Source organism: Mytilus edulis, chromosome 5 (assembly GCF_963676685.1).
Source record: "Mytilus edulis chromosome 5, xbMytEdul2.2, whole genome shotgun sequence".
In the NCBI taxonomy this organism is placed as follows: domain Eukaryota; kingdom Metazoa; phylum Mollusca; class Bivalvia; order Mytilida; family Mytilidae; genus Mytilus; species Mytilus edulis.
The window spans coordinates 77,262,359-77,290,293 of record NC_092348.1 but is presented as its reverse complement, the minus strand read 5'-3'; the positions used below and the strand labels follow the sequence as shown (position 1 = coordinate 77,290,293).

At 31.6% G+C, this 27,935-nt stretch overlaps 2 protein-coding genes across 4 annotated transcripts in view; both read right to left on the bottom strand.

Annotated features, from left to right (window-relative positions):
• Positions 1–749: 749 nt before the first annotated feature.
• Positions 750–14,352, bottom strand: LOC139524487 (receptor-type tyrosine-protein phosphatase delta-like). The gene is made up of 10 exons (XM_071319280.1): positions 14,061–14,352; positions 13,758–13,826; positions 12,835–13,057; positions 9,754–9,798; positions 9,006–9,079; positions 6,625–6,847; positions 3,923–3,961; positions 3,274–3,347; positions 2,142–2,367; positions 750–846 (listed from the first exon to the last, which is right to left on the bottom strand). Exons 2-10 carry the CDS (start codon positions 13,824–13,826, stop codon positions 782–784), a joined length of 1,038 nt encoding a protein of 345 aa, XP_071175381.1. The 5' UTR covers positions 14,061–14,352; the 3' UTR covers positions 750–781.
• Positions 14,353–21,287: 6,935 nt separating this feature from the next.
• The window catches only part of LOC139524496 (fibrocystin-L-like), a 102,621-nt gene continuing 95,973 nt past the window's right edge, over positions 21,288–27,935 (bottom strand). For all 3 annotated transcript variants that reach the window (XM_071319293.1, XM_071319294.1, XM_071319295.1), the window contains 7 exons: positions 27,232–27,783; positions 26,401–26,705; positions 25,641–26,009; positions 24,562–24,952; positions 23,534–23,715; positions 22,349–22,484; positions 21,288–21,599 (listed from right to left, as the gene is read on the bottom strand). In XM_071319293.1, the coding sequence (XP_071175394.1) occupies positions 21,433–21,599; positions 22,349–22,484; positions 23,534–23,715; positions 24,562–24,952; positions 25,641–26,009; positions 26,401–26,705; positions 27,232–27,783 (2,102 nt within the window). In that variant the 3' untranslated portion in view covers positions 21,288–21,432. The remainder of the gene's footprint in view (positions 21,600–22,348; positions 22,485–23,533; positions 23,716–24,561; positions 24,953–25,640; positions 26,010–26,400; positions 26,706–27,231; positions 27,784–27,935) is intronic.

Genomic DNA, 27,935 nt, shown 5'->3' with positions numbered 1-27,935 from the left:
ACATACTGCTTGATATATATGAATTAGGTTCGGACATTTCACTTGGACGCTAAATTTATACCCCAAGAAATCTATCACAGAGGAAATCTTGAATAATAATAAGATCTTTTCTATGTTCCTTTGTAATTTCAACTGAAGATGATCAAAACTAGATCTTATTTCACTGCACTGGAAACCTTAATTACATATGGCTCCTTACAGTCAGCGTTATATTGCTAGGTCTTCCAAGTGCTCCACGAAACGACTTTGTAAACTATTAACATAAATTTTACCAGAAATAAGGCCGTGCTTCGGAGTTTTGAAACTACCTTCTCTTATTGTTGAGTGAATCTAGATGTTGATACTAAAGAAAATGCCATAATACACAGGTACGGACTACTTGATAACTGCCATATCCCTTTATTCATTGTACAGGACATTTCAGGAAAAAATGATGGATTGAACCTGGTTTCATGGCACGCCACACCTCCCTCTTATATGGCAATGTTAAAAAAATATCGCCAAAATGACATCACTACGTGGCAGGAATATAGCACAAAAAAGATAGGTGTATATGTGAAAAACAGTGAGTTTGACATGTCTGATGTTTGAGAATGGTGACTTAACATTAACCAATCAAAATAAATACTAAAAATACTTGTTCAAAACTTCTAACTTAATACTTCATTTGTATTTCAAAATGTGTATATCCAGACATGCAATAGATACAAATATATATTAATCAATGACATATGAAGAACGGCAAATACAACATGTACAAAAATATTTATTCTGAAAATTCTCATGATATTTTAGTCTTGAATTTGAGCTTCCTGTTCAGTTTCCGCCTTTTCGATGCATCCTTTCCTGAAGAAAGATAAAAAGAATGTTATTCAACTTTTGTATAATCAATTACTGTGGATTCAAATATTTTCGTGCGTATCAATTTTCGTGATTTAGGAAAAAGTGCATATTCGTGAATATTTGATTTCGTGGTTTTGCCAATCTTTTCATACACAGCCTATAGAATTTTTTTTATTCTTTGAATATTTGAATTCGTGGTTCATCTATATCCATGAAACGTACGAAAATTAGTATCCAACGAATAATAATGAATTCACAGTAAGCAATTAAGCATAGCTTGAGACCTTTATGATATCCACTGTTGTTATAGTTTCCATTTTTTATGTTATCTTTGACAGCATTTCGTGTATATTTTAGTAAAATGCATGTAGATCAGGAGTTGTCTATAATGTCAATGGTGTGATCCCGTTTAAGTTTATAATTTTTGTACTTCGATTTTAACCTATGTGTATCTGTAGCTTTATTTGAAACGTTTGAAGTGTGGTCTGTACAGCAGCTGTATTTCTAGTTATGTAAACAAAATATATGATCTCATAAATGTATGTCTCTAAAATGCTGTGATTGTTGCCGAACAGTATTAACACATACATAAAGATTGGATATAAATTTCACTTGAAATAATATATACATTTATTAAGACAACTTTTAAGAGCTACGTTGGTGATGGGGACACCTCCATTTGTTACTGTTCCCTTCCAATGTATTCTATTTGACCAGTTGTCATTACCTCTGGGATTTGAGTATCTCAATGATATTTAACTCTGGTCCGAGAACACAATTATTTCGTAGTGCATTTCTTTTAGAACATAAATGAAAATAAAAAAAATCCCACCTGCGCTTTCTCAAAGAAACTTTTACAGTGTGTTGTACTACTTTTGGGACCAATTTTATCAAAATTATAGAAAACTTCATCGGGTCTAACTCAAAATATGAACAATTTTATGTTTAGGGCGTCTTGAAATCTTTTGACAGCTTCCGAAGTGCTAATTTTCAACCTTTTTCAGCTGGACCAAATCACTACTTTCCTTTAAAATTCTGGACCCAAATTTTTTTACAGTTTAATTTCACCCCCTACTTCCAATTTGAGGCATTAAACATGGAGAAATAAATTTGGAAGGGGTATAAAAATTAATGGCAAGTAACCCACTGTCAACACTAGGGACTATATTCGAAAATCAAGGGACGACAATTGTGGTCTCGGACCTAATATCTGTTGTGCTGAAAATGCTCTGATATGTGATGATCTTAAACATATCATTAATTTTTCAAAAAAAAAAAAAAATGATAAAAATACAAACCATGAAACACAAACAATTTGGGCAGTGTAAATTGTCCACATCCAAGAGAATTGTAGGCTGCAACTTTCACTTGATAGGTCATACCAAACTGGAGCCCTTCTTTGTAGTGTGATGTCATAGAGTTGTCATGGATAACACATCTGTGGTATTCTGCAGTACTTGGAACAGTTTTACGAAATGCAACAATATAGCCATCCACGTTCTTCATATCAGCATTATCAGGTATCTGAACATAGAGTGGTTTTGATTGCAGTTGATTTTGTGGCTAACTAGCTTTAAAACCAGGGAAATCCACCATTGTTCCTTTGGTATCTTTCGCCCCTCTTTTTTGGCTTCAAATAATGCCTGTACCAAGTCAGGAATATGACAGCTGTTTTCCATTTATACCGCTAGTAGATATAATCTAATGTTTGAATTTGTCATGTTTTATGGATCCCCCGTTTTGAATTCACCTTACAGTTTGGTATTTTTGCTAATTCTTTTTTTGCAATGTGGATTCAAATGGCAATTTAAAAGAATACAGATAAATACACATATCAAACACATATGGACATGTATATCAATTTTGATCAGTTGCTATTAAACAATCACATTTGTTTTGTATACACTAGTCATTTTGGGGTCCTCTATAACTTGCAGTTCACTCAATGTTACCCAAGGCTTCGTGTTAAAGGTTGTTAGTTTTTATATGCTGTAACTAGGATGGAGAATTGTCTCATTTGTACTCATACCACATCTTATTGATATGATCTTTCAAAATGAACAAATATTTAATTAAGTAATCCAATCATCATTTGACCCAAGCCAACACTTAAGTTTTCCATGAGTGGTTATTCTATTACGAGCATTTTAACAATTCTAAACTCAGCTTTTCAATATGCACATTATAAGACTAAACATACTGATTATTTGTTTTTCGATGTACAATATATATTAGTAATTTGGTATATAACATGTAACATTAAGAAACATGAATTTAGACATCGACAACCGCAGTCCAATAACACACCTACACAGCTTCATCATTCAGTACAATTATAGAAATATACATTACAATTAAAAAAAATGTAATTAATATAGAAAATATACATTAGATTAAGTTGATGAATATTCAAATACTGTAACAACAAACCTTCCATCTGACAAAAACTCCCGGATGACCAATTATATTACATATCCCAGTTATTGCAGGGGTAAATGTTGGCTCTGTAAAGATACAATTGTAGTCGAAATTAAAAACTTATTAATTGATCAATTTGAGTTGGTTAACACGAAATGTCTCATCTGTATATTTTCATTTACCAGCTGAACGACATAGTATTTAATAACATGTCTAATGCAAATTTTTAACACTCAGTATCTTCCTGTCAAATTTTAAACCTTTGTCAACCTTAGGGGCATCATTTATATTCTCTTAAGATGTATTCAATTATCCAATGCAATTTCATTGAGGTCTCTAATCATTGTATTTCTACGTATTTTACTTTTTCTGCAAAAGAAACGGATTGCTTCCTATTTGAAGAAAAAGTACAGCATAGGGAATCTGCTCTAGGAGATAATAAATCCTTAAAAAAAATTCGAAACACTTTTTTGAAAATAACATGTAATGTAGGCAAAATCAGAGAGTACATATGTTTTGTTGATTCCCAATTTAGATGAGAAATAATTAATTGAATGCTTTACAGTTATGTGCGCTTGCAAAACACCAAATAATAAATGGAGTGTTATTCTAACACTGGTACTATCTCTTCATTGTCTTAGTATTAGTACAAATAACTCACCTCCTCTTTCTGACATTTTCTGAGGCTGCTGATTTTCAACTGCAGAGAGATATATGAAATACAAAACTGGAATTAAACTAGTTCGATCAACAGAAAGTTTAGATCAGTATTCAAATAGATGTAAAGTTATTAAAAATTGGAATTTTTACGATGTTGAACCAAAGTAGTCTTGTTAAATCTGTTAAAAGTCACGCTTTCACTATGTCTGTTCAACTGCTAATGGAGAATGATTTCTTGTAAGCATTACACCTATAGCTAGTGATCTACTCAACAAGTTTACCCTTTCCCACGGGTAAATTTGACTTTAAGCTTTTGTGTTTTCGCGATTAACTCGACTTCAGTTTTCCCCTCTCGGCTTTTTTGAATGTATGGTTCTAAATAAGAAAAAACAGCTATGGTTTGATATTCTTGAAAAATGGGAAAAGATACTAAGGTGAAATGGTTTCGGTATATTTATATAATACATTATATGAATGTAGACAAATTGTTGATTTTTTATATTTTGGACTTTCGAAACTTTTCATCTCGAGTTTTCCGGAGAAAGGTTTTTGTCGAGCCTGCAACTTTTGTTGGAGAAAGCTCGACATAGGGATAATGATCCGGCAGCGGCGGCGGCTACGGCGGCGGCGTTAGTTAACTTCTTAAAAGGTTTATATTTTAGAAGGTGAAAGACCTGGATACTTCATACTTTGTATATAGATGCCTCATGTTACGAAGTTTCTGTCAGTCACATGTCCAATGTCCTTGACCTCATTTTCATGGTTCAGTGACCACTTGAAAAAATAGTTCAGAACTTTTGTAATGTTGAATTCTCTCTTATTATAAGTAACTAGAACACACCCGTGATATCGCGGGTCCGTGACTGAATTAAAGTATATAACTATGCGCAAGCCTTATCTTAGTATTAGTACTGTCATCTGATAAAGTCATGCCGATTATAAGATACACAATTTTCTCTGCTTTCAAATCTTTTTGTTTGAACCCGTCGAACTGGAACTTATCAATTATTGGTAATATTAAATATTTGGAAAACAAAAGGTCCTGGAATGGAGTATTTTTTAATCAACAGTATTGTCCTATATTAGTTATTAATAAAGTTGAATTCTTTGATTCGCTGTTTTACGTCATGCCCACTAACAAATTGAAACTTATTTTTAGTCCAGATTTTTAGTATTCGTATTGCTATCTTAGAAAGTCTTACGGATTAAAATACTACAATAGGTAACAATTTGACAATTTAGTAGTGTCAACCCTGTGATTATGACCCGTTTATATAGCATATTAATCCTGAATACACCGTTTGGTGGTGCGCCTGTCAGATGCGGAACGTACAGATAAGGTAATAGGTAACAGGTGATTATACTATTGGTATCGGTATCGGACTCGACCCAGAACTTCCTAATTATTGGCGATATTAATTACGTGGAAAACAAAAGGGACTGGAGTGGTGTAATTTTTAATCTACACCTTAGTACTATATTAGTTGTATATAAAGTTGAATTCTTTGATTCGTCGTTTTTACGTGATGACGGCTGACAAATTGGACCTCGTAATTTTAGTATTATAGATAGGATAACTATATTTGATATGTGCGTACCTTGCAAGGTCCTCATGTCTGTCAGACAGTTTTCACTTGACCTCGACCTCATTTCATGGATCAGTGAACAAGGTTAAGTTTTGGTGGTCAAGTCCATATCTCAGATACTATAAGCAATAGGGCTAGTATATTTGGTGTATGGAAGGACTGGAAGGTGTACATGTCCAACTGACTGGTGTCATCTGACCTTCACCTCATTTTCATGGTTCAGTGGTTATAGTTAAGTTTTTGTGTTTTGGTCTATCTTTCTCATACTTTATGCAATAGGTCTACTATATTTGTTGTATGGAATGATTGTAAGGTGTACATGTCTAGCGGGCAGATGTCATCTGACCTTGACCTCATTTTCATGGTTAAGTGGTCAAAGTTAAGTTTTTAAGTTTTGGTCTTTTTATCTAATATGATATGCCAAAGGTCAAATATATTTGGTGTATGGAAATATATTATGATCTATATGTCAGTCCCGCAGGTTTTATTTGACCATGATCTCAATTGCACGGTTCATTGCACAGTGTTAAGTTTTTGTGTTTTGGTCTATTTTTCTTAAACTATAAGTAGTAGGTCAACTATATTTGTTGTATGGAAGCTTTGTTAGCTGTACATGTCTGCTTGGCATGGTTCATCTGACCTTGGCCTCATTTTCATGGTTCATTGGTCTTTGTTTAGCTATCTTGGTTAATGTAAAGTTTATGTGACAGTTGTAATAAAGCTTTATACTTAGGACTATCAACATAATATCAATGATTAGTAAAGAAGGCGAGACATTTCAGTGTGTGCACTCTTGTTCTTTTAAAAGTAATCATCATGGTTTTCATCAATCTTTACAAATGTTATTAATCAATGTTTACAAAACTACTACAGATCAAAGGGACAAACAAGAACAAGGCTATAAGACTTATACAACCATCTAGAGGTGTCGACATTAATATGTTCAAACACAACTCTTAACAAGTTTAACTTTTTCTAAAAGGTACGGGGGATTTTGCATTGACAGGTTAAATGGTATAAAAAGAATTTGTATCGACGTATCAGATAATATATAAGCTATAGACTGAATCAAAATGAAATTATCTTTTAAATTGAAATCCATCCCGACAATTCTTACCTCCTGTTCGTACAATAACAGGTACAGAAAATAAACCAGTGCCCTCATTAGCGCAAGCCGCAACTTTTACTTCATATAATGTACATGGTTTAGTTCCAGTAATTGCATGACACTTCGTATTCATACCAGGAACCATCTTTTCTTTGTACTGTGTATCCAATCCGCATCTTTTGTAAGCAACAATGTATCCTTCTATTATAACATTAGACACGTCTAAGGGAACCTACGTAATGATAAGAAAAAAATACATAAAAGATCAAACCTTGTTGAGTTCAGTTGTGTCTATGGGTAAACCCTACCAGCTGCTATGAAAGACAAAAGCGTTAAAGCCTAAACATGAAAACAACTTATTTTGTTACTCATAAAATAAATGAATCTAAAACTCAATCAGGAATATAGACCCTAATTGTTCTTGAACGTATGCTATTTTTTTTTTTAAATCTCTACAGCTTTTGTTAATGTCAATTTCTTAAACTTGAGAGCATATTTCTTTAAAAAAAACAGGAGTCATATCTTTGTTTTTAAAACTCTCTAGCCGTTGTTATTGTCGATTTCTTAGCTAGCTAAAACCAGATTTAATCCACTTTTTTCTACATAAGAAAATGCCTGCACCAGCACGAGGTTATTCAGAATTTAAAGGTTGTTTTGGACTTCTTGTAAACAAAAAATGCTGGCACATCAAAATGCCCAGGGAGATATGGTAACTGTATTGACCACGGACAACAGGTTATAAATGGATGTTATTGTAAGGTTACAGGATCACATTGGTCGTTTGTTGGCAAATGTTATGGGAAATAAAAGTAGAAGTGTGAAATATATGACGAAGTGGCTTTGAAATATAGCACTGAGAATCATAGAATAAAGAAATAAATCATCGAAAAAAAAAAAAAAAAAAAAAAAAAAAAGAAAATGCCTGCACCAAGTCAGGAATATGATATTTGTATGGCCCCGCAACGAAGTTGTCGGTGCCATATAGTTTTACCCTTGTCCGTCATTCCGTCATTCTGTCATTCTGCAACAAACAATAATACGGATTTGTTTTTTCTAAACGCCTTCAGATATTGGGCTGATTTTTGGTATGTGAGTTGACTATGTTGAGTTACAGATCAAGTTAAAGTTTCGATCTGCTGAGCTAATTATTGCCGAAATTACGGCTTTTGACTTTCAATTGATAAATTGTTGAAAATCACAGTTATACGGACTTTTTTCTAAACGCTTTCAGATATTGGGCTGATTTTTGGTATGTAGGTTACCCATGATAAATTACAGATCAAGTTTTAGTTTTGTTCCGCTCGGCTAATTTTTGCCGAAATTACGGCTTTGGACTTTGATAAATTGTTGAAAATCACAGTTATACGAACTTTTTTCTAAATACTCTAGATATTGGGCTGATTTTTGGTATGTCAGTTAACCATGATGAGTTACAGATCAAGTTTAAGTTTAGTTCCGCTCCGCTGATTTGTGCTAAATTTAAGGGTTTATGACTTTGAAAATTTTGAAAATCTCAGTTATACGGACTTTTTTCTATAAGCCTTCAGATTTTGAGCTGCTTTTTGATATGTGAGACTACCATCATGTTTGTGTCCACATGTGTTATTGAAATTGCAGATTTTTCAATTTTTTGAGACGGGGCCATTCGTGTCGTTTCGACACATCTAGTTTATCCATTCGTTTGATGTGTTTGAGCTTTTGATTTTGCCATTTGCTTAGGGTCTTTCCGTTTTGAAATATTTCTCAGAGTTCGGTATATTTTCTATTTTTTACATTTTACTTTGAGCATATTTCTTTAAAAATAAAACTTTGTCATGCCTCTACTGAAGAATAGACAGAACTAAATGGATACAACATCTTCAATAACAATTCGCTACATCATGTTTATCATAACTTTTAATTTTCAACTTCGTTCGTTATTTGGTCTTTTGACTTTTTTGTTTCGACGTATCCGATGATAACATTTACGGTTACATTTATACTGCAACAGAAATGAATTTTGAAAGTAAAAGTCTCTTTAGTAATGATCTAAATTTCATTACAAATGCAAGTTCTTTGTTATACAGTATAAAAGAGGGACGAAAGATACCAGGGGGACAGTCAAACTCATAGATCGAAAATAAACTGACAATTCCATGTCTAAAAATGAAAAGACAAACAGACAAACAATAGTACACATGACACAACATAGAAAACTAATGAATAAGCAACACGAACCCCACCAAAAACTATGAGTGATCGCAGCCTGCTATCTTTGATCAGTTTTTGAATTGGGTAGTATAACTGCTTTAACTTTGTCAATCCAAAGTTAAAAAAACCAAAACAATTCAATACATTTTCATAAATTTACAGTGTGTGTCTTAAGTATTACAAAATAAGGTTGTACCTACTCTCCATTTCAAATGTAGCCCTTTGCCTTCATGCAATGACTTTGTCTTGGTTATCTTAGGTTTTGGTAGCAGTTCTGGAAAATATTATATCGATTATATAGTACGAGTACTGCTATTGATGGCGTTGTACAAATGTGTCCAAGGAAGCGACATAAATTAGACTACGTTTGAACTTGTATCAATAATTTTGTACAGATTTTTCCTGAAATCGCAATATTAAATCTCACATTTTTGTCCATTCTTCAAAAAGCGCAATCAACTCAATAATTTCTGATCTGATAAAACGGTATTTTTAGCATTTATGTTTTATGAAGTCTTTTCCTGACAAACATAATATGAATCAAGTATGAAACATTTCCCATGTCCCATTGCCCAAAACCAATGCATAATGTATGTATGTGTTTGATCACTGCGAACCTTATTCATTTGACACCTTCGTCGCCTTTTTCCACAAATTTTAACGAAACAACTACGGTGAGCGAGACGGTGAGTTCTCGAACTAAAACTTTTCGAAATTATCTTTCGAAAGAGGGTATTCTTCCAACGTTTGTTTGTTCCGGAAACCTTACCAAGACAGGTCATTTGAGTATATAACTCACTCAAAGGATAATGAATTATACATGGATTTAGTTCGCCAATACTGCAAGAAATGTTAATTTTCAAATTATAAACACTATGTTAAGCAAAAAGTATGTGTATTATTATCCTTATTATCTGATTTCAGTTTAGCCATTAATAAATTACGAACCTCTAATATCACCACATCCTTGACTCCTATTTACATCTAAATAATCTGGAAACAAATAAAATGCAGAAAAAAAGATGAAACCTTTAGTACTGTAATGGGATATATAATACGAGAGGTTATTAATTAATCATATAAACAGTAGGAGCTTACGCCTGATGCCAGAATATTATATCAATAGCAACAAGGAAACAGAACAAGCAAATTATCAAGTAACCACAATCATAACTGAATATACTTGAAAACACTTATATATCAACAATATCACGACACTCCACGTATTATAATATACTGTCTATTGATAAGTTTGATAAAAAATGATTATCTGCAGTATTAAACATTTTGCGTTCTTGCTATCAGCCCGTTATTTAGTAGAAGTATAGTTGTGGCACTTTGAGTTTTGGTCTTAATGTGAACAGTTAAACATGTTTTAAAAAATCTCATCAAAGATGCCAGGAGCACGTTTTAGTTAACACATAGATGTAATATCGGTATAGATGGGTATTACATCTATGGTTAACATAATTAAGACGCCAATAATTACTCTTAATTCAAACAGTCGGTAAGTCAATTAAAACACGTTTGAAAAGCAACAAAATGAACTTTCTCCCGAATTATGCTTAATCTGGCGAGAAACACATATGCCTTTGGATAGAAAAACATCAGCGTTTTGAACATTTTATGAAATTCAAATTTACAGATAATTACCGAATCAATATTTTCTGCAAACAAAAAATGATGTGTTTATCGACCGAAAAATGAGGAAATACGTAAATTGTATGATTAATAATTACATTAGATGTATGTTTCATTATAATACGTTATTCTGATTGGCCAACTGCACATCTCGTGCTATTCCTGAAACAATTGTATTAGACAATAACATTTATCATTCATGATGACACGAGGTCCCACAATAAAGTGCACAGGTAAATTAAATGAAAACTTGATAAAAATCGTGTTTTCATGATTCTAGCTAAAAAAATGTAATTATAAGTATTGAATGCTTCTTTTTGTAACTTTATAGGGTTGTGAAAGCGTTGACCGTGCGCACATTTTTAGTATGAAGCGCTTCCGCGCTTCATACAAAATGTACTTCGGTCAACGCTTTTACACCCCAATAATTTTTACAAAAAGCAGCATTCAATTCTTAAATAAAGATCTAATACAAAATGTATGATAATAAAGGCAACAGTAGTATACCGATGTTAAAAAATCAAATCCGGGTTAAAAAACTAAAACCGAAGGAAACAAATCAACTAAAAAAGAATAAAACAAAGGAATAACAGGAACACTGATGTGCAACAAACCCAAACGCCAACATATTTGAAAACAACTACCATATTCATGACTTGGTACAAGACATTTTAAGAAATAAAATGGTCGATTGAACCTGATTTAATTGCTAGCCAAACCTCCCGTTTGATGAAAATGTTAAAATATATCGCTTAATAGCCATATATATATAGATTCAGAAATTGTTAACATTTAGATTCTGACTCCATTTAGCAAAGTTGATCAAAAAATTTGGATGTTTTATATTCCATATATCTGTTTTATGTGTTTTGGTCTTTGTGTCCGTTTCTTTCAAATGTTTTGGGTCAAGTGTACCTGGTGGTTGTAATTTCAAAAAAACATTTCCAACGCAAAAAAAAATAAAAATGTTCTTTTGTTGTGTACCAAAAAGGCAAAGTATCAAGATTTTTTCAAACATTAACTCAAGCTTTCTAAGTGCTTCTTAACACTCCTTACAGTTAAAAACAGAAATTAAAATATTATAATCTTCTACCTAATTGTAACACCAAGTTCTATACTATAAAAAGTAACAAGGTCTTAATCATTATAACAGTACCAAGCAAAACCAAATCAGTTGAATAATGTTTATTTAATGCAGCTAAGATAACACGCCATGAAGGACATTAAAACGAATTATATGAAATTATATGACACGAAAATGTGATGTATACAAAAACCAATGTGTAAGCAAAATCGTCATATACTACTATACAAATGTCAACTTTCACCGTTAAATAAACATTTAATGATAGGAAGAAGGAAACCCATCTCTCTTGCTACAAAGTCTTAAGGGTAAATTTCGAGTTTTAATTAAGATGGGGTTGTTCAAGATCTTTGGCTAGGGAATATTTGCCTGCCAAATTGTCTATAAGGTAAAATTTTGCATAACAGTAGGGTTAAATTTGATAATTTTTATTATATTTGTCGAGATAATCTATGCAGAATTAGACAAGAGGCATCCAAAGATTTTGAAAAAAAAGTTTATTCAAAAACGCAAAGCTTTAAAATGCACGACTTTGCAAATGACTGTTTCTTAAATCTAAACAAAAAGAAATCCGCCAATATATGTAATTGAAACATATCCCTTATAATTTTCACATTAGTTCTCTATAAACAACGTATCTGTCCGTTTCGTAGTGATTCTTAGCTTCATAACATGATTCTTGTATGTCGTCTGAAAAGAAAACCTATAAGTTATCATGAGAAGCAAATGGAACTAGACGAGTAGACAACGGCAAATAAAATAAATGCATTATAACAAAAATAACTAATGAATTAAAACATAAATGGTTAAAGTATTTAAAACGATAGGATATCAAACAAACAGAAACCAAGGTCATATTTGTTGTATAATTACTTAATATTGTTTACAAACATTTAATCATTGATGCATACTATATATTCCAAAACGATTATGTAATTGTTGATTTAATACAAATGGCATTTAAATATTGAATAAAATACTGATCTAGTTATTATTTTTCATCTAAATTTTGTTATGCATGTAAATTTTTCATTAAGTAAATTAGACACTGAATTAAAACTCAGATTTATATTTGCATGTAATTTTTTCATTAAGTAAATTAGACACTGAATTCAAACTCAGATTTATATTTAGAGAAATAAAGCTAAAAAGATAGTCGAATAACAGTTGATAAATACAATTCAGGATAAAGAAACAACATCATCCCAAAATAACAAACGTAAGATATATCAGTTAACAAATACTAACTTCGTATTTTTTGTTTGTTTATGCCATGTATAGCTAGGGAGAATTACATTACCTACCAGACATACAGAGAATGACAGGCGGACAGAAATCTCCATGTTCTTTGTATCCATACGCAGAAACCATAATATTATATTTACTGCTAACGCGTGATAATGAAATCACATGACTGCAGGTGCGACCGCCTTTAAGACTTCTACAGCTGTAGTTGATATCTAATTCATGTCTTTTGTAAGCAACAATATACCCATGGACTGGTGGCTTGCAATCCTTTTCTGGAATCTAAAATATATGAATCTATCCTTATTATAAATTGTATAAGCAATGCATAATTATGAAGCATTCGAATAGGTCTAACTAAAAGTGTCTTTGCTACAAATTCGCTGGAAAATACCTTTTGGATTTGAAATTGATCGTCTTATCCGGATGAAATAGGAACTTATCACTCTTATTCTTACTCTTTTATTATCAGAAGTAATGTAAGACCTGTTGTTTTCCTAAAACAAGCCGAATTTGCATAGATCACAATAAACTTAACAGACGAACTGTGAGCAACAATGAAGCACTTCCAACGATAAATTACCCATATGGCTGATTGTTTAACAAACGAAACGGGAGACTTTCTCATATTCTGGTTAGCGAATATACGTTAACAGAGAAGAACATATGTTTGATGGTTTCATAACGAAAACCTAGAAGATGACAACCGGATATTGTAGTGTAGGAAATTGAACATCAATTAACATAAAAAAAATCTGTCTGCGTTTTGCCATAAATTTCATTATCCACTACTAGTATTCACTCAATACTATGCAGAATTGGTTATAGAAGATAACGTTGCTATCACTTTGGCACCGACATTCACAGTTTTTAACGTATCATCTATAATCAAGGACTTGGTATATGGGTTCTAAGTAAGAATGACATTGATAATATATACATTTTGATATACAAAACTTAAATTACATATGATAATTCTTACAGTCCATTCTAGGTAAATACCAGTTCCTTCATCTGTTGGACAAATCTTTAGAATACTAGGAACAAACATCTACAAATTATGATAATTTTCAATACCATAAAATAAATAATACAATTACACTGTCTCATAGATGTAAAAGGTACTAAAGTACCTAGGATATTTAAACACAATGTCATAATGGGAGTTATGTTGTATTTCTAAAATAACCTCCATCGAATTTAGTTTATTTCGATTTCGATTGGTTACTAAAGGAAAGACAAATATATTGCAATATAAATTCTGCCGAATGAAAACGTCTCCTACCTTTACGAGAAGTCTTGTGATTTAATCCATGTTGCAATATTCACAAGGTTACAAAATCATCAATTGATATTCCACCTAAATACACCATTTAGCATTTAAACATTCCGGAATACATTGTACTAATATATGTGTGACTTGGTCAAAGTCAATATATTTACTGTAATCCATTTTAAACTTCTGTAGTCATTACTGAATCCTTTCATAGGATTATATCTAATAACAATAAATATCCAGTCTATTGGACCGGACTGCAATATAATACTTTAATTCGATCACTATTTAAATATCAACTGATTGTATATCATATAAATCAATTGACCACAATTATTGGGATCTTTTGTTTCTTTATAACACTTTGAAGTACGTTGAAATAATTGAATCATATTGAAAGAATTGAATCAGTTTGATTGAAGAAAATGACTTGACAGTGATTTATCTCGTTTGTTGCAGATGTGTTAAGTCTTATCATTTATCTTGCAACGGATATATTTGTCTTCAAATATGGCCACTATAGATGTATACCTTGTAATTCTTCATTTTCACTGTTGCTGAAAGGAATACATCTTGACGAACAGTAAACGTATTGAACAACATACATTCGAGACTTTTTGTTATACAAAATGATCAGCCTGGTATCTTTGAAGAGTTTGTTTTTACTCTAAAGGAAAAACATAAATATGAAAAACAACGAAACATAGAATAAGCAGTTCGAAATGTATATCATCGGTCCTTGATGACAGATAATTGATTTAGTTTGAACAATGTCTTAAAAGACGCATTCAGAAAATCAGAACTAATAAGACAATGGTGAATACGGCTGAAAACACTCCTTAATAAAGTAATCGAAACTTTGAGTATCATCAGTCGCACTTCATGTCCTTTATTGAAAATACACATACAATACACTTTGATTGCATTACATTGTCATTTAAATTGAGAAAATTTTTTGAAACGGTACCGTTCTTTACCTCGAGGACAAGTCATACTAACTGCATAACTACCAGACAAACACGGATATATCATAAATTCTTTATTGTATTGCACTCTTTTCTGTTTTAACAAAACACTTAATGTACAGCATTCCATCAAGTATCCCTGTTAAACAAAATTCTTATATAGGAGGTCGAGAAATTTACAACTGATATTATCAAGATGCTTGATTTCTTGATTGACAACATATTTGTTACGTTCGGAGGACGTGTTTTTCAACAGACTGTCGGCATTCCAATGGGAACAAACTGTGCCCCTCTACTCGCCGACTTGTTTCTGTATTATTATGAGGCTGACTTCATGCAGGAACTTCTTAGGAAGAAAGATAAGAAGTTAGCAATATCCTTTAACTCTACTTTCCGATATATAGATGATGTTCTTTCACTAAACAATTCAAAATTTGGTGACTATGTGGAACGCATCTCTCCAATCGAACTAGAGATAAAGGATACTACAGATACAGTTAAGTCGGCTTCATATCTTGACTTACATCTAGAAATTGACAATGAGGGTCGGTTGAAAACAAAACTTTACGACAAAAGAGATGATTTCAGCTTTCCAATTGTGAACTTTCCATTTCTAAGTAGCAACATTCCAGCAGCACCTGCATACGGGGTATATATCTCCCAATTGATACGATATTCCCGTGCTTGCATTTCCTATCATGATTTTCTTGATAGAGGTTTGCTGCTCACAAGGAAGCTATTAAACCAAGAGTTCCAAATGGTGAAGTTGAAATCATCCCTTCGTAAATTTTACGGACGCCATCACGAGTTGGTTGACCGTTATGGAATAACCGTTTCACAAATGATATCGGATATGTTCCTTACGTCGTAACTACAATCCCCTTACCTTTCATGAATATGACCTACCGAATTAGACTCTTTACCGGATTTGTAATCACTTAAGCAACACGACGGGTGCCACATGTGGAGCAGGATCTGCTTACCCTTCCGGAGCACCTGAGATCACCCCTAGTTTTTGGTGGGGTTCGTGTTGTTTATTCTTTAGTTTTCTATGTTGTGTCGTGTGTACTATTGTTTTTCTGTTTGTCTTTTTTATTTTTAGCCATGGCGTTGTCAGTTTGTTTTAGATTTATGAGTTTGACTGTCCCTTTGGTATCTTTCGTCCCTCTTTTACAAGCTAGTATATTGTCCATCATTAAAAAAATACTTAAAACAAAACAATAATTGATCAGTATAACAATAAAAATATACAGTGAATACTGCTGCTCCTAAGAATAGAAATGACAGACCTGTTTGTTTTCTTAAGATTTATATACACTTCGTGTGATGGGCTACTCTTCGAAATTTCCCCCAGAAATAGTGCGTACTAGTATATCAATTTTGTGCGATCCATTCGTTTGATGTGGTTCAGCTTTTGATTTTACCATTTGCCTAGGAACTTTCCGTTTAGAATTTTCCTCTGAGTTCGATATTTGTGTAAATTTACTGTTCATTACCCCTTCGTTTATTTCTTTAACCATTTCGGTAAGCCTATTCTTATGTCCCAATTTCAGAACATGGATATCTATTCATTTGGCATTGCATGCTAGCGACAGATTTATCTCTTCTTTATTTGTTTTATATTAGTTTAAGTATATTAAATAAACCATCAAAGGAAAATAGGTACAAGAGTAAAGCAATAAAATTAAAGTAAACTTTAAAGTGAAGGATGATTCAAGTCAAACAACAAGTTCAGTGTGCTCAGTTCACGTAATAATACAGCAATTCATACAGCTAATTAAAGCCAATTTGTAAATCTGGAAAACCTGGAAAACATTTGAATAAAAATCGAATATGTTCAAAACTGCATTATATGGTTAAAATTACGAAATTGCGTTAAGGACAAAAAAATACAATTGTGTATTGCATTGGGTAATGACAGAGGGCATGTCATGCCAGAGTAAACCAAAACTGTAGTTGAAACATCAATGATACCAGGCTTACAGTTGTGTACGCAAAATGTGCGTTTCGTCTATAAAAATACGTATCATTGACGCTCAACTAGTTGAAAGTTGAAAGGCGAACTAAGGTACGAAGTTGAAGAGCATTGACGAACACAAATTTCGAAAGGTTTGAACGAATACAGATAGAACAATGTATTCCTGGGGATAGAAATATCCTTAGTATATCGAATAAGTTTTTTAAACAGTGAATTTATAAATGATCTCTTCAGTGATAGTTCATGGGACACAATGCCCTACTCACAATATCAGGACATATTGTCATTAAAATCAATACCTTTGTTTGACATATATGAAAAATGCCTACATGATGTATTTCAAATTAATGCGACTACAACATCATGGTGAACTTCCCTTACCTAAACCTTTAACCCAAGAATGCACTGGTTTCACACCATCACATATCTATAATCGGTGAAACTAACAATTCGGTCAAAACCTAATCTGGCATATCATTTTCAAATCTGTTATTATAAAGAGCATAAAGACTAAGTTCTAAGTTGATGTCACCTCAACTTACAGTTTAACAGGTTTATAATGAGATGCCTAAATGGACAACATAGAACAGAAATCTCAATGGACTCTACTAGCTGCAGAATAAATATCAATATTATATCAGGAATAGATTACCTTAGCTGTATTTGGCAAAACTTTTAGGAATTTTTGGTTCTCAATGCTTTTCAACTTCGTATTTTATTTGGCTTTATAAACATTTTTTGATTCGTGCGTCACTGATGAGTCTTTTGTAGACGAAACGCGATTTTTTTTATCCTGGAATCTATGATGAGTTTATATACAAAGGACTAAACATACATCTTAGTAAAACTTTTTGAAGGGCTCGCAAAATCAATGTTGGTGTTTATGAAGCAGTATTGGGTACTAAAGAATTAAAAGATGAACGAACACCCTCATCACTATATATTCAGGTAAAAAATGAACGATCAAATAAATCGGTATTTCTTTTATTTTAGTATTTTTAAGTGTGTCTAAATTTTTCCCATTCGTTGTTAATATGAAATTCGGAAGGCATTACAAAGTCTCCTATACTTTTCTTGTTATATCTTTTTTTTTTATTTGGGTTAATCAGTCATTGGGCGAACTACAATTAATTCACAAAATCATAAAACTATATGACAAAAAAATACCATTTTGTTGAGCAACATTCGATCACTCTCCTCTCAGGAGTATATATCTCCTAATTGATATAATATATTAGGGCTCTCCTTGGAAACCAAGGGTTCTTAATGATAAATTCATCCATTCAAATTTTCCAACATAATTAGGATTTGGCTTGCAAATGATCATGGATATATTCCATAAATCTAATCCAATCTCGTCTTTCTCAATTTTCACATTATTGAATGGGGCTTACAAATGTTTACTTGCAAGGAGCAACATGATTTGACACAAGTAAAGGGAAAAATGTTTACTCTTTCATAGCAATTGGGTTCTCAACTGGTTTTTATTTGGTTGGTGCTCAATTTTCAGTTTCCAAAGTTATGCGTGCAATTTATGTTCTTTTTGTGGTTTTGTTTATCATAATGTTGTTCGTTTTTCTTCATCATGTAGTTTATCCTAATTTTGTTTGCTGCTTTTGTGTGCTGTCTTTGGTTGTTTTACATATATTCGTTTTTATTCATTGGTCAGCATGTTGATATGTACTATTGTATTGTTTATTTGTGTATTTTTCTGTCTAAAAAGTAAAATCACAAAAATACTGAAAATCAATTCGGAAAGTCCATAATCACATGGCAAAATCAAATAACAAAACGAATAAAAAACGAATGGACAAGAACTGTCATATTCCTGACTTCGTACTATATTCCTGTCATTTTAATGTTCTATTTAACATTACCATTAAAGTGCAAGGTTTGGCTAGCCACAAAACCAGGTTCAACCCACCGTTTTTTCTTAAAATGTCATGTACCAAGTCAGGAAAATGGCAGTTGTCATCTTCTATTTTGTTTCTGTGTGTTTTGCATTGTGTTTTTTGTTGTTGCACTTCAGTGTTTCTGTTATTTCCTCTTATAGTTGATGTGTTTCCCTTGGTTTTAGTTTGTAACCTAGATTTGTTTTCTGTGAATCAATATATGAATTTTAAACAGTCGTATACTTCTGTTGCCTTTATTCATTTATTGCACCTTGGTATTTCTGGTAATTTTTGATACAGTGAAACACTGATCTTATAGGCCCCTTTCTTTAAATATTAACAAACATTTGTTTAAAATCTAATTGAAAAATAGAGATTTTATTAAAGAAATATATATATTTGTCAAAACCAAATAATTTAAACAATACATAAATTATCCCAACAGTTGGTATATATCACAGTTTGGTTTAAAAACTTTTCAACGGTATACAGAAATTAAATACAAACAATGAAAAGAAACAAAAATATAACTTCACATATAATACTTGAAAAGATATGTAATTTGTAAATAATTGTCTTGATTTTTGAAAACTGATAAAGATATCTTACAATTAAAATATTTAACATTTAGATTAAATTCTTAAATATATTATTGTTACATTAGATAAAAAATATTAAATAATGAAGAAGATAAGGTAAGGTAATAATTTCAGTTAATAAGGGTCATATGCATATACTGATTAATATATACTCAAGACATTACAATATATTTTGATGTAGAAATAGCATATACATAAGTTATACTTGTATAATTCAATTTGTGAGCCAAGACTTTACACAACTAGGAAACAAGGGGTATTGGGCCCACAGTAGGGGAAACTATTGAATCTTTAACATACCACAAATGATGCAATTTCAAATTTGTATTATCAAAGTATCCCTTTTTTAGATGAAGATGGTCCTTTTTTGAAAGTCTTTTGGCATTTTTGTTTAATAACTTGTTGGGTTTGCTAGAACATGTTCAAACAAAGCTGACTTTATTGTGCCTAACCTAGTATTATAACAACAGTTACTTTTACAGGGTAACAGATACAAATTCTTTTGAATGCTTCCAAATTTATACAGTCATTTCAGCAACCTCATTTTAAATTAGTGTTTATCTTAAAATTGTAATATTAGATTGTATTCAACACCCTACCAATTACCTTAATGTTGTAATTAGAACTACAACATAGAAAATACTTTGAAACTTGGGAAGTTTCCACATCTTTCAACATAATAGCAATATTCATTGAGTCAAATACAAGATATAAAAAAGTTATGTGTCCTTGCCAGCAAGGTCAGGTAGAAGATTCTGAAGCAAAAATGCAAGTCAAAAACTTTTGTCAACAAAACAGCAATAAATAAATAAATACAAGATAAACAGTACTAACAAAAGCTTATATACATAAACTATAACTAACAAAATAAAAAAACAAATACACAAAATTCGTTTTTAATTAGAAAACTTAAAAATAAAATATTATAAATATTTAAAAAAAAAAAACCATCAGTGATGGCACAACATTTCCTAATTGCAAAATAATAAATCTAAGATTAATAAAATACAATCAGTAACAAGACAATGTAAAGAAATATAAAAATACATATAAAACTGGACGGATCATCAGAGTATTTAAACAATAAATTCTAACTTACAAAAGTAGATACTTCTTATGTGTCTTTTAAAAAAAAATAATGAAATATTCCAAAATGATTTTTTTCCAATTTTTCTATTCCAAAATGAATTTAAGGTAGATATGGTGTCTTCCTCCATTTTGGATTTGGAAATACCAGAAAACAAGGTCTAGATCTTTAATAGAATGTGCAAATTTTTAGAGGAGTAGGTAATTCATGTGTAGGAACTTTCACTTCAATATAGAAAATGACATGTTTAATCATAATTATGGTCGTATTTTACAAAAAACAGAAAACTTTTGTTTGATCAAATTTTTTCCAACTTTGCCACATAAGGGGAGGCAACTCAAATGCAAGGGCAGATAATTCAGATTTAGGTACTTTTACAATAGAATGTGTTAGGAATTTACCTATTTTATATTGTAGCAAGAAAACAGGTGCGGTGACCCCATTTTTTCTTTTTCTTAACTGAAAGCATACTATTAAAGCTATCTTCTCATATGTTATCTCAAAATTCTATGGTGTAGTTTAAGCTTTTTTGCAGAAAATTGGGTTTTCCATGCATAACCTATACAAAATCTGTCAATTTTGAACACCGTGTAGCATGAAAATAAGCCCGGTGACCCATTCTTTTTATTACTTTTCTTTAAAAGGCATGACATAAACTACGTTTTGGCAAATTATTAAAAAATTCTATGGATAAAAATTTAGACACCCCATCTACCTTAACAGCATATTTTCTAAACACTTCACTTTGACATTTATTATCAGTTTAATTATCCCCCCCCCAAAAAGAGCTTATTAAGTAAAAATAAATGTGATTGCCCTTTTCAGTCTGTGTGTGTTACAAAAAAGTATCTAGCAAGTCTTTAGAAGTCGAGGGGAGCTACTGGTGACTTCTTTCCATGGTAATAACCAAAATCTAGGTTAGTAGCCTTGGGAGCAGCTGATTTATCGTTGGATGTTATACTCATAAATGATTTCTCCCTGAACAGTATGCTGTCTACATCTCTACTATAATAATCATGCTTCAAATCTAAAAGAAAATACATTTATTGTTAAAAAAAAACCACTTAATGAATATACATCAGGCATGACAGTGAACATTCTCAAAGGTAATTGTCTTTAAAAAAATACATAAAAATCATTTGATTACATTTTTAAACAAGAATGTGTCCATAGTATCATTTTCTATGTTCGGTTGACCATGAAATTGGGGTAAAAACTCTAATTTGGCATTAAAATTAAAAGATCATATCATAAGTTCAACTTCATCAAAAACTACCTTGACCAAAAACTTTAACCTGAAGTGGGACAGATGGACAGACAAACTGACCCACAGACCGAAAAACATAATGCCCCTATGTAGGGATAAAAATCTGCTGTATCTTTCTATCTCTAATTGACTAGGTTTATATATGATTGTCAGTTTCTCAACCAAAATTTGTAGTTCTTTTTTGGCCCTCTGGCTTCCTCCACAATTAAAAACTAACCCCCGCAAAATAGCTCAACATTGATGAAAGTGGCTTTAAATACCAATCAATCAATTTTCAACCTCATAATATCAGTGAACATACATTTTTTCTTAGGTTTAAACATAGCACATATACATGAATTATATTAACACAAAAAATTTGTAAAACCTATTTGTGCAAGTTTTAGGCCAAATAATGAGGACTCTCAGCCTATGTATTGTTTGTAATCTGATCTTACATCTACTCTTCATGTTATAGATTCAAAAATATTTTTTGGGGGCTGCTTTTTTTACAAATTGACAATACATACCTGCAGTTTTAGTCTTTGGAACAACTTTACATTTCCACAGGCAACAGAAGATTATTAGAACAAGTAGAGCTACACCAATCATAGAACAGGCTATAATTATTGCAAGCATGAAATCTTTCTTCTTATCATCAGATTCCTGCAAAACAGAAGAATATTACATAAACTGCTATCACTATTGACAGAATGATTTTTTTCTTGTTTAACCACGGTAACAGTTTCATTTCTCTCCCTCTCCCTTCTATTTAATACCAAACCAAATCATGAGTATATTACTTCACAAATATGATACATTCTAACAGGGAGGATCACTAAACTATTAACCAATATTGCAACTGTTTAGGTCTCAGATACACAAGTTTTTCACAAATAATGCATATGGTTTTAATCAGAATCGCTCATAATAAACATCAGTTTAATGTCTTGATTTCAAAATAAAATGTAATCAGCATGTGGAATTTGTAATGACATATAATAGCCCATTTTTAAAAGCATTGTGTATCTATCTAAGAAGTTTCTGTTATAACATGATTTACTAGGTTAGATGTTAAGATTGAACAGGGATTATTAAACAAGATATATGTTTTGTTACAGTATCTTCACTAAAGAAATTGTCTGCAATGTTATAGCCCAGAAATCTGAAAGTGACAGTGATGATAAACTACCACCAATCAATCAACATACAATCAATTTATAATTATTTTGAATTTACCTTAATCTTTTTTTCGTTATTTTGTTTGAAATCCGTGATAAAAGAATTACGTTTTATGATTTGAAAGTGACTTATAGACCCAATGGGTCGGGTGTATTTTATTGTGTAATATATTGATACTTTATTAAACTGTTATATACACATGTCACTATAATAAAAATTTACTTACTTACTTACTAATCAATGTTCTAATTTGTTTATATTGTATCCTAAATGTTTAAAAAAGTCAAAGTATCAATCATTGTATGTTGTATAATATGTTTTCCTTTATAAAATTCAATTTAAGGTAGTTCATAACTACAGGGAGATAGCTCTGTAAAATTCAGTTGAATATTTTAACACCTCCTTTTATTAATGAAAATCAAACATGCCAAATTAGTTTCAGTCAAGGTTTGTTTACGTGCCACCCTTATATATTCAAATTTGCTACACAAACAAGACATTATAGCTTCTAGACTTCTGTCAACAGCATTTACCTCATAACATTGTTCTTCGCTGAAAGTCTTGCCATCATGGGTCAAAAACTTGTCCAATGTCATATTGTAACTATTGTATGACAGCCCTTGTTCTACACTATCAATGAAATTACATGTAGCATATAGTGTGTTGTTGATGCTGGTAGTTGTACCATTTATTGTCATGATCCAAATTATGCTTCCTGTAAAAATTAGCACATAAGTAAAATTTATATCATATACCATATATATATGTATCTCTTATCATTGAGAAAATATGTTTTTTGTTTTTGTTTGTTTGTTTGTTTATTTTTGTATTTGTATTTTGTAAATGTCAGCTGGTATCATTTCTGTATTGGAATTTACACCAATAAAATTATTTGATTGTCTTTATATATATTCAAATTGATTAGAAAATTAACAAAGTAAAATGTTCAATACTTTGTAGATTCCAAGCTAGGAAAGACAAAGTGTATGGTAGTCATCTAGGACAATCATTAAAACTGTTATACGACACTGAATGGCCAGTTTTTTTTAAACAAAGACCTTTTTTGGGGGTTTTAAAAAATTTGCTGAAAATATATCCACAATATTGTTTCAATTGTTCTATAGTACCAGCTAGCTTATGCTTTGAATATGAAGCTAAACACTTATCAAATATTTTTGTAAAAACATTTCATATGGTTTGATATAAAACAAAATTCTAACCAGTTATGTTTAGTAATTTTGTTTCAACTTGAATTATTTTATTGTAAGATAATGTTTTTCAACTTTTATATTTTATATTCTTGAGAGGTTTGTTCAAGGAACATTTTTAAAAATGAGCAAATATCTGAAGATGTACAACAATAGTTTTAGAACAGATATGGACAAAGTAATTAAGGAAGTTTGAATTTACATTATTCAATGGCAAACATCTAAAATGTCACTGGAACAAATTTCTTCAGTTTTACAGATACAAAATAGTTCCTAGCTATCCCCTATGTTGTTGTAAACTGAGGTGTCCAATCTGGCATCTACCTTCTCTCTGCTAGAAATAAAATACATACCAGAAGAAACTGTTGATGTCAGAACTTCAATGTTTTGGTGTTCATGAGCAAACCAGCTACCTAAGTAGGCTGCAGCGTAATTCCCTTCACTTCCTATAACTGTTTGATAATTCTCACTAAATTTCAATTTCAGTTCCACTGTTTCATCCATTGGCATGGAGAGATGGTGCTGCCCTCTAGCTGTGACCAAATGTTCTACATAAAAGTCATAGTCTGCAGGAACGGATGTTACATGATATTTCACAATGTACATCCCATATGAAGATACTTGTATAGAAGAAAATGAGGCTCTCGAGTTAGATGTCTCAAATCCAATCTGTCTTGACCCAGATAATGTTCCCTTGTATAATTCAGGTTTACTTAACATGGCTTCTACATTCCATACATGGTTCTGCAACAAAGACAGTTTAAAGCAATACACAAATAAATTATATTTATAAGTTACGGGGATTCATACATTAAATTCACAGCATTTTAACTAATGGGTTATGTATTTTGGGCTCCAATACTATCAAATTTGAAATTTCTAATTATAAGGCCATGATCCTTAAAATTCAACACCAACATTCTTAAAAAAATGGAAAAGCACTGAATTAAATGAGATATTTTGACAAATTCATCTTAAGAACAATGCATGTTGTATTGAATAAAACACTGAAGAGATGTGGTATGATTGCCAGCGAGACAGTTATCCACTAGTTTTCAGAGTTCAAAAGTAAAATAACAAACTCTGAGGAAAATTTAAAATGGAAAGTTCATAATCAAATGGCAAAATCAAAAGCTCAAAACACATCAAACGAATGGATAACAACTGATTAAAATGAAGTGGTTGTAGGCAATAATAGGATACTGTTTGGCCTTCAACAATGACAAAAATCAATACTGTATAGTCAATATAAATCACTATACCAAACCATTGACATTCATCTATGATAAAATTTGTGGCCTACTCATCATTCACAGTATCAAGACTTTTACCAATTATATTTCAGCATATATATAATGTTGTATTAGAATACATGGGAATCTTATTCTACCATGCCCTCAGACACCCTTTCTGTATACATAATAACACCTACCCTCCATGCTATATCCTCTACAACATTCCCTGATATAGAATCCCTGAGTTCTATGGTTACAGACATAGAGCTTTGTTCTACTACTTGTATGCTACCATCAAGGATAACGGCATGTATTTGTCGAGCTGGTATAGTAATTGGATCAGAAGCCACAGTAAAATTCTCTCCTTCCTGTGGCGATGATATGTTAAAGTCTACGATGTAATCAGAACCAAACCAGTTGATTCCTAGATTGGTGAAGTTAGCCCAACCATCAACAAACTGCACTGTTGTATTTCCCATTAATTCACCAGAGGGGTTACCTCCCCTTAAGGTAGCCGTGACAAACCAGGGGTATTCTTCTGTACCAAGTTCTGATATTCTGTTTCCCTGTAAACAAGAAATTTTAATAATTTTTTTATCTAAGTGTTTTTTAATAAATTAACATCTTATAATTATAAAGAATTTTTAGTTGCATCTTCTAAGTTTTTATTTTTTCCCAAAACACATCCCAATGCTACATGCATTTAGAAAAGAATGTCTTCAAATAAAAAAGGCCACTCAATATTCAAGTCTTATTTTTGTTTATAAGTTATATTTATTCTATTGGTAAATTAAAAGACAGACATGTCATTTTAGTTGTGATAACTATATCATAACAGATATTTTTTTCAACCAAAACTTTATTTTATTTAATAATTTGTTTTTGTAAAAATAAATCTCAAGTTTTTAAACAGCAGTGGTTGAAAACACGAATTTCTACTTGTAGAAATATACTTACATATGTATCTAAGACTTTGATTTTGGGCTGTTTAGTGAATGGTAATCCTTCATATGTAGGTACTATATTCTGATGAATGGCTAATCTATCTACTACCACAAGGATCCTGTATCCCTCAAGGGTCCCATCATTAATCGTGGCCCACATAGAATCATTAATGGACTGTGGTGGAACTACTGACACACCAATAACTTTACCATTCAGAATGGCACTGAAATTACCCAGCTGTCCTTGATCCACAAACATAGACAAAACCTGCTGAAGTTGTTCCCATGTCAACGGGTTTGAAACAGTTCCATTATAATCTAAAAAAACAAAAATGTATTCATTATTAATCTTCAGTAAAAGACATGTTTATTTAGAGGTTGACATGTGATGAAATAAAAGTTCTGTCATAATTTTATTTCCAAATGAAAATAATTGCCTAGAATATTTTTCTCACTTGAATAAATATTAAATATTTGTTCTGAATAAAATACAGGTTCAAGAATATTTGTTATAAAAACAGGAACTTGTTTTAGAGATAAGTCATTATTTGAACTAATTTCATGAATAAGGATTAACTAATAGCTGGTTAAAAATATAGTATTTTTTATTCAAAGACATTATAATGTTACAAATTTAAATCTATCAATCGTAATTTAACAGTAAATTTAATTAGTAAAAGTAATCACTGCAAATGTTCATGGCATAAATTTAGAAGTTGCAAAATATTAAATTTTTTGTTCGCATTTCTGATGATATTAACTTCCACTATCATGTCTATGTTGTAAAATTAAAATTTGAAATAAAAAAAAAAATCAATAGGATCACAGAATAATGAATGCTTACTATAAGAAGGTTCATCACTAATTTCAATGACCAATACATCATAATCAGTAGATCTTTTACGTCTCCCTCCCCCTCCAGAATTAGCACTGATAATGTTTACAACACGCACTTTCTCTGGGTCTATATCAAAGAAATCGGCAATATATTGTACAACTTGTTCTCCATAGAAAGCATCAACTGTAGTTGGCGGATATTTGAAGCTGATAATAACTGCCTGGACTGTCTTTATTTCTATCTCAGATGGACCACGGACAACAAAGTATAACATTCCTTCGTCCCTATCATACCAATTTGTCCCAGCCGGATCTTCAGGGAAAGGAACATACTCATTTATCACATTTTCCGGTTTGAGGTTATAGATTTGTTGACCGCTGATGGATTTCCATTCACCATTTTGTGGCATAACATGTACGTCTTTATAATATACGTCCAGTCTGAAAGGCTTGGAGTACCATACTCCAAGCACTACGGCTTGTGTGTCGTCTGTATTTAGTAAGAAATACCTCATGCCTTGTGGAGTGGTTCCAGTGAAGTGTATGATATAAGTCTTTTCTGAAAAACATAATCTTTGCTAGTGAATTAAGTGCTTCATTTTTACTATCCTATAAAAATTTTACTTTTGGTGAACTATTTGGGTCACAAATTCCCTCTCTATCATCAGATTTTCCATTGGAACTTCTGTTAGGCAGAACAAATATATGTTG

Bases quoted from the DNA above. Each gene is read 5' to 3' on its own strand.
- LOC139524487 (XM_071319280.1), bottom strand. From the start codon at position 13,826: ATGTTTGTTCCTAGTATTCTAAAGATTTGTCCAACAGATGAAGGAACT. The intron at 9,799-12,834 runs GTAGGTAATGTA...ATTTGTTTCCAG, and splicing joins TGTCATTCTCTGTATGTCTG to ATTATTTAGATGTAAATAGG. The intron at 9,080-9,753 runs GTTCGTAATTTA...AATATTTTCCAG, and splicing joins AGGATGTGGTGATATTAGAG to AACTGCTACCAAAACCTAAG.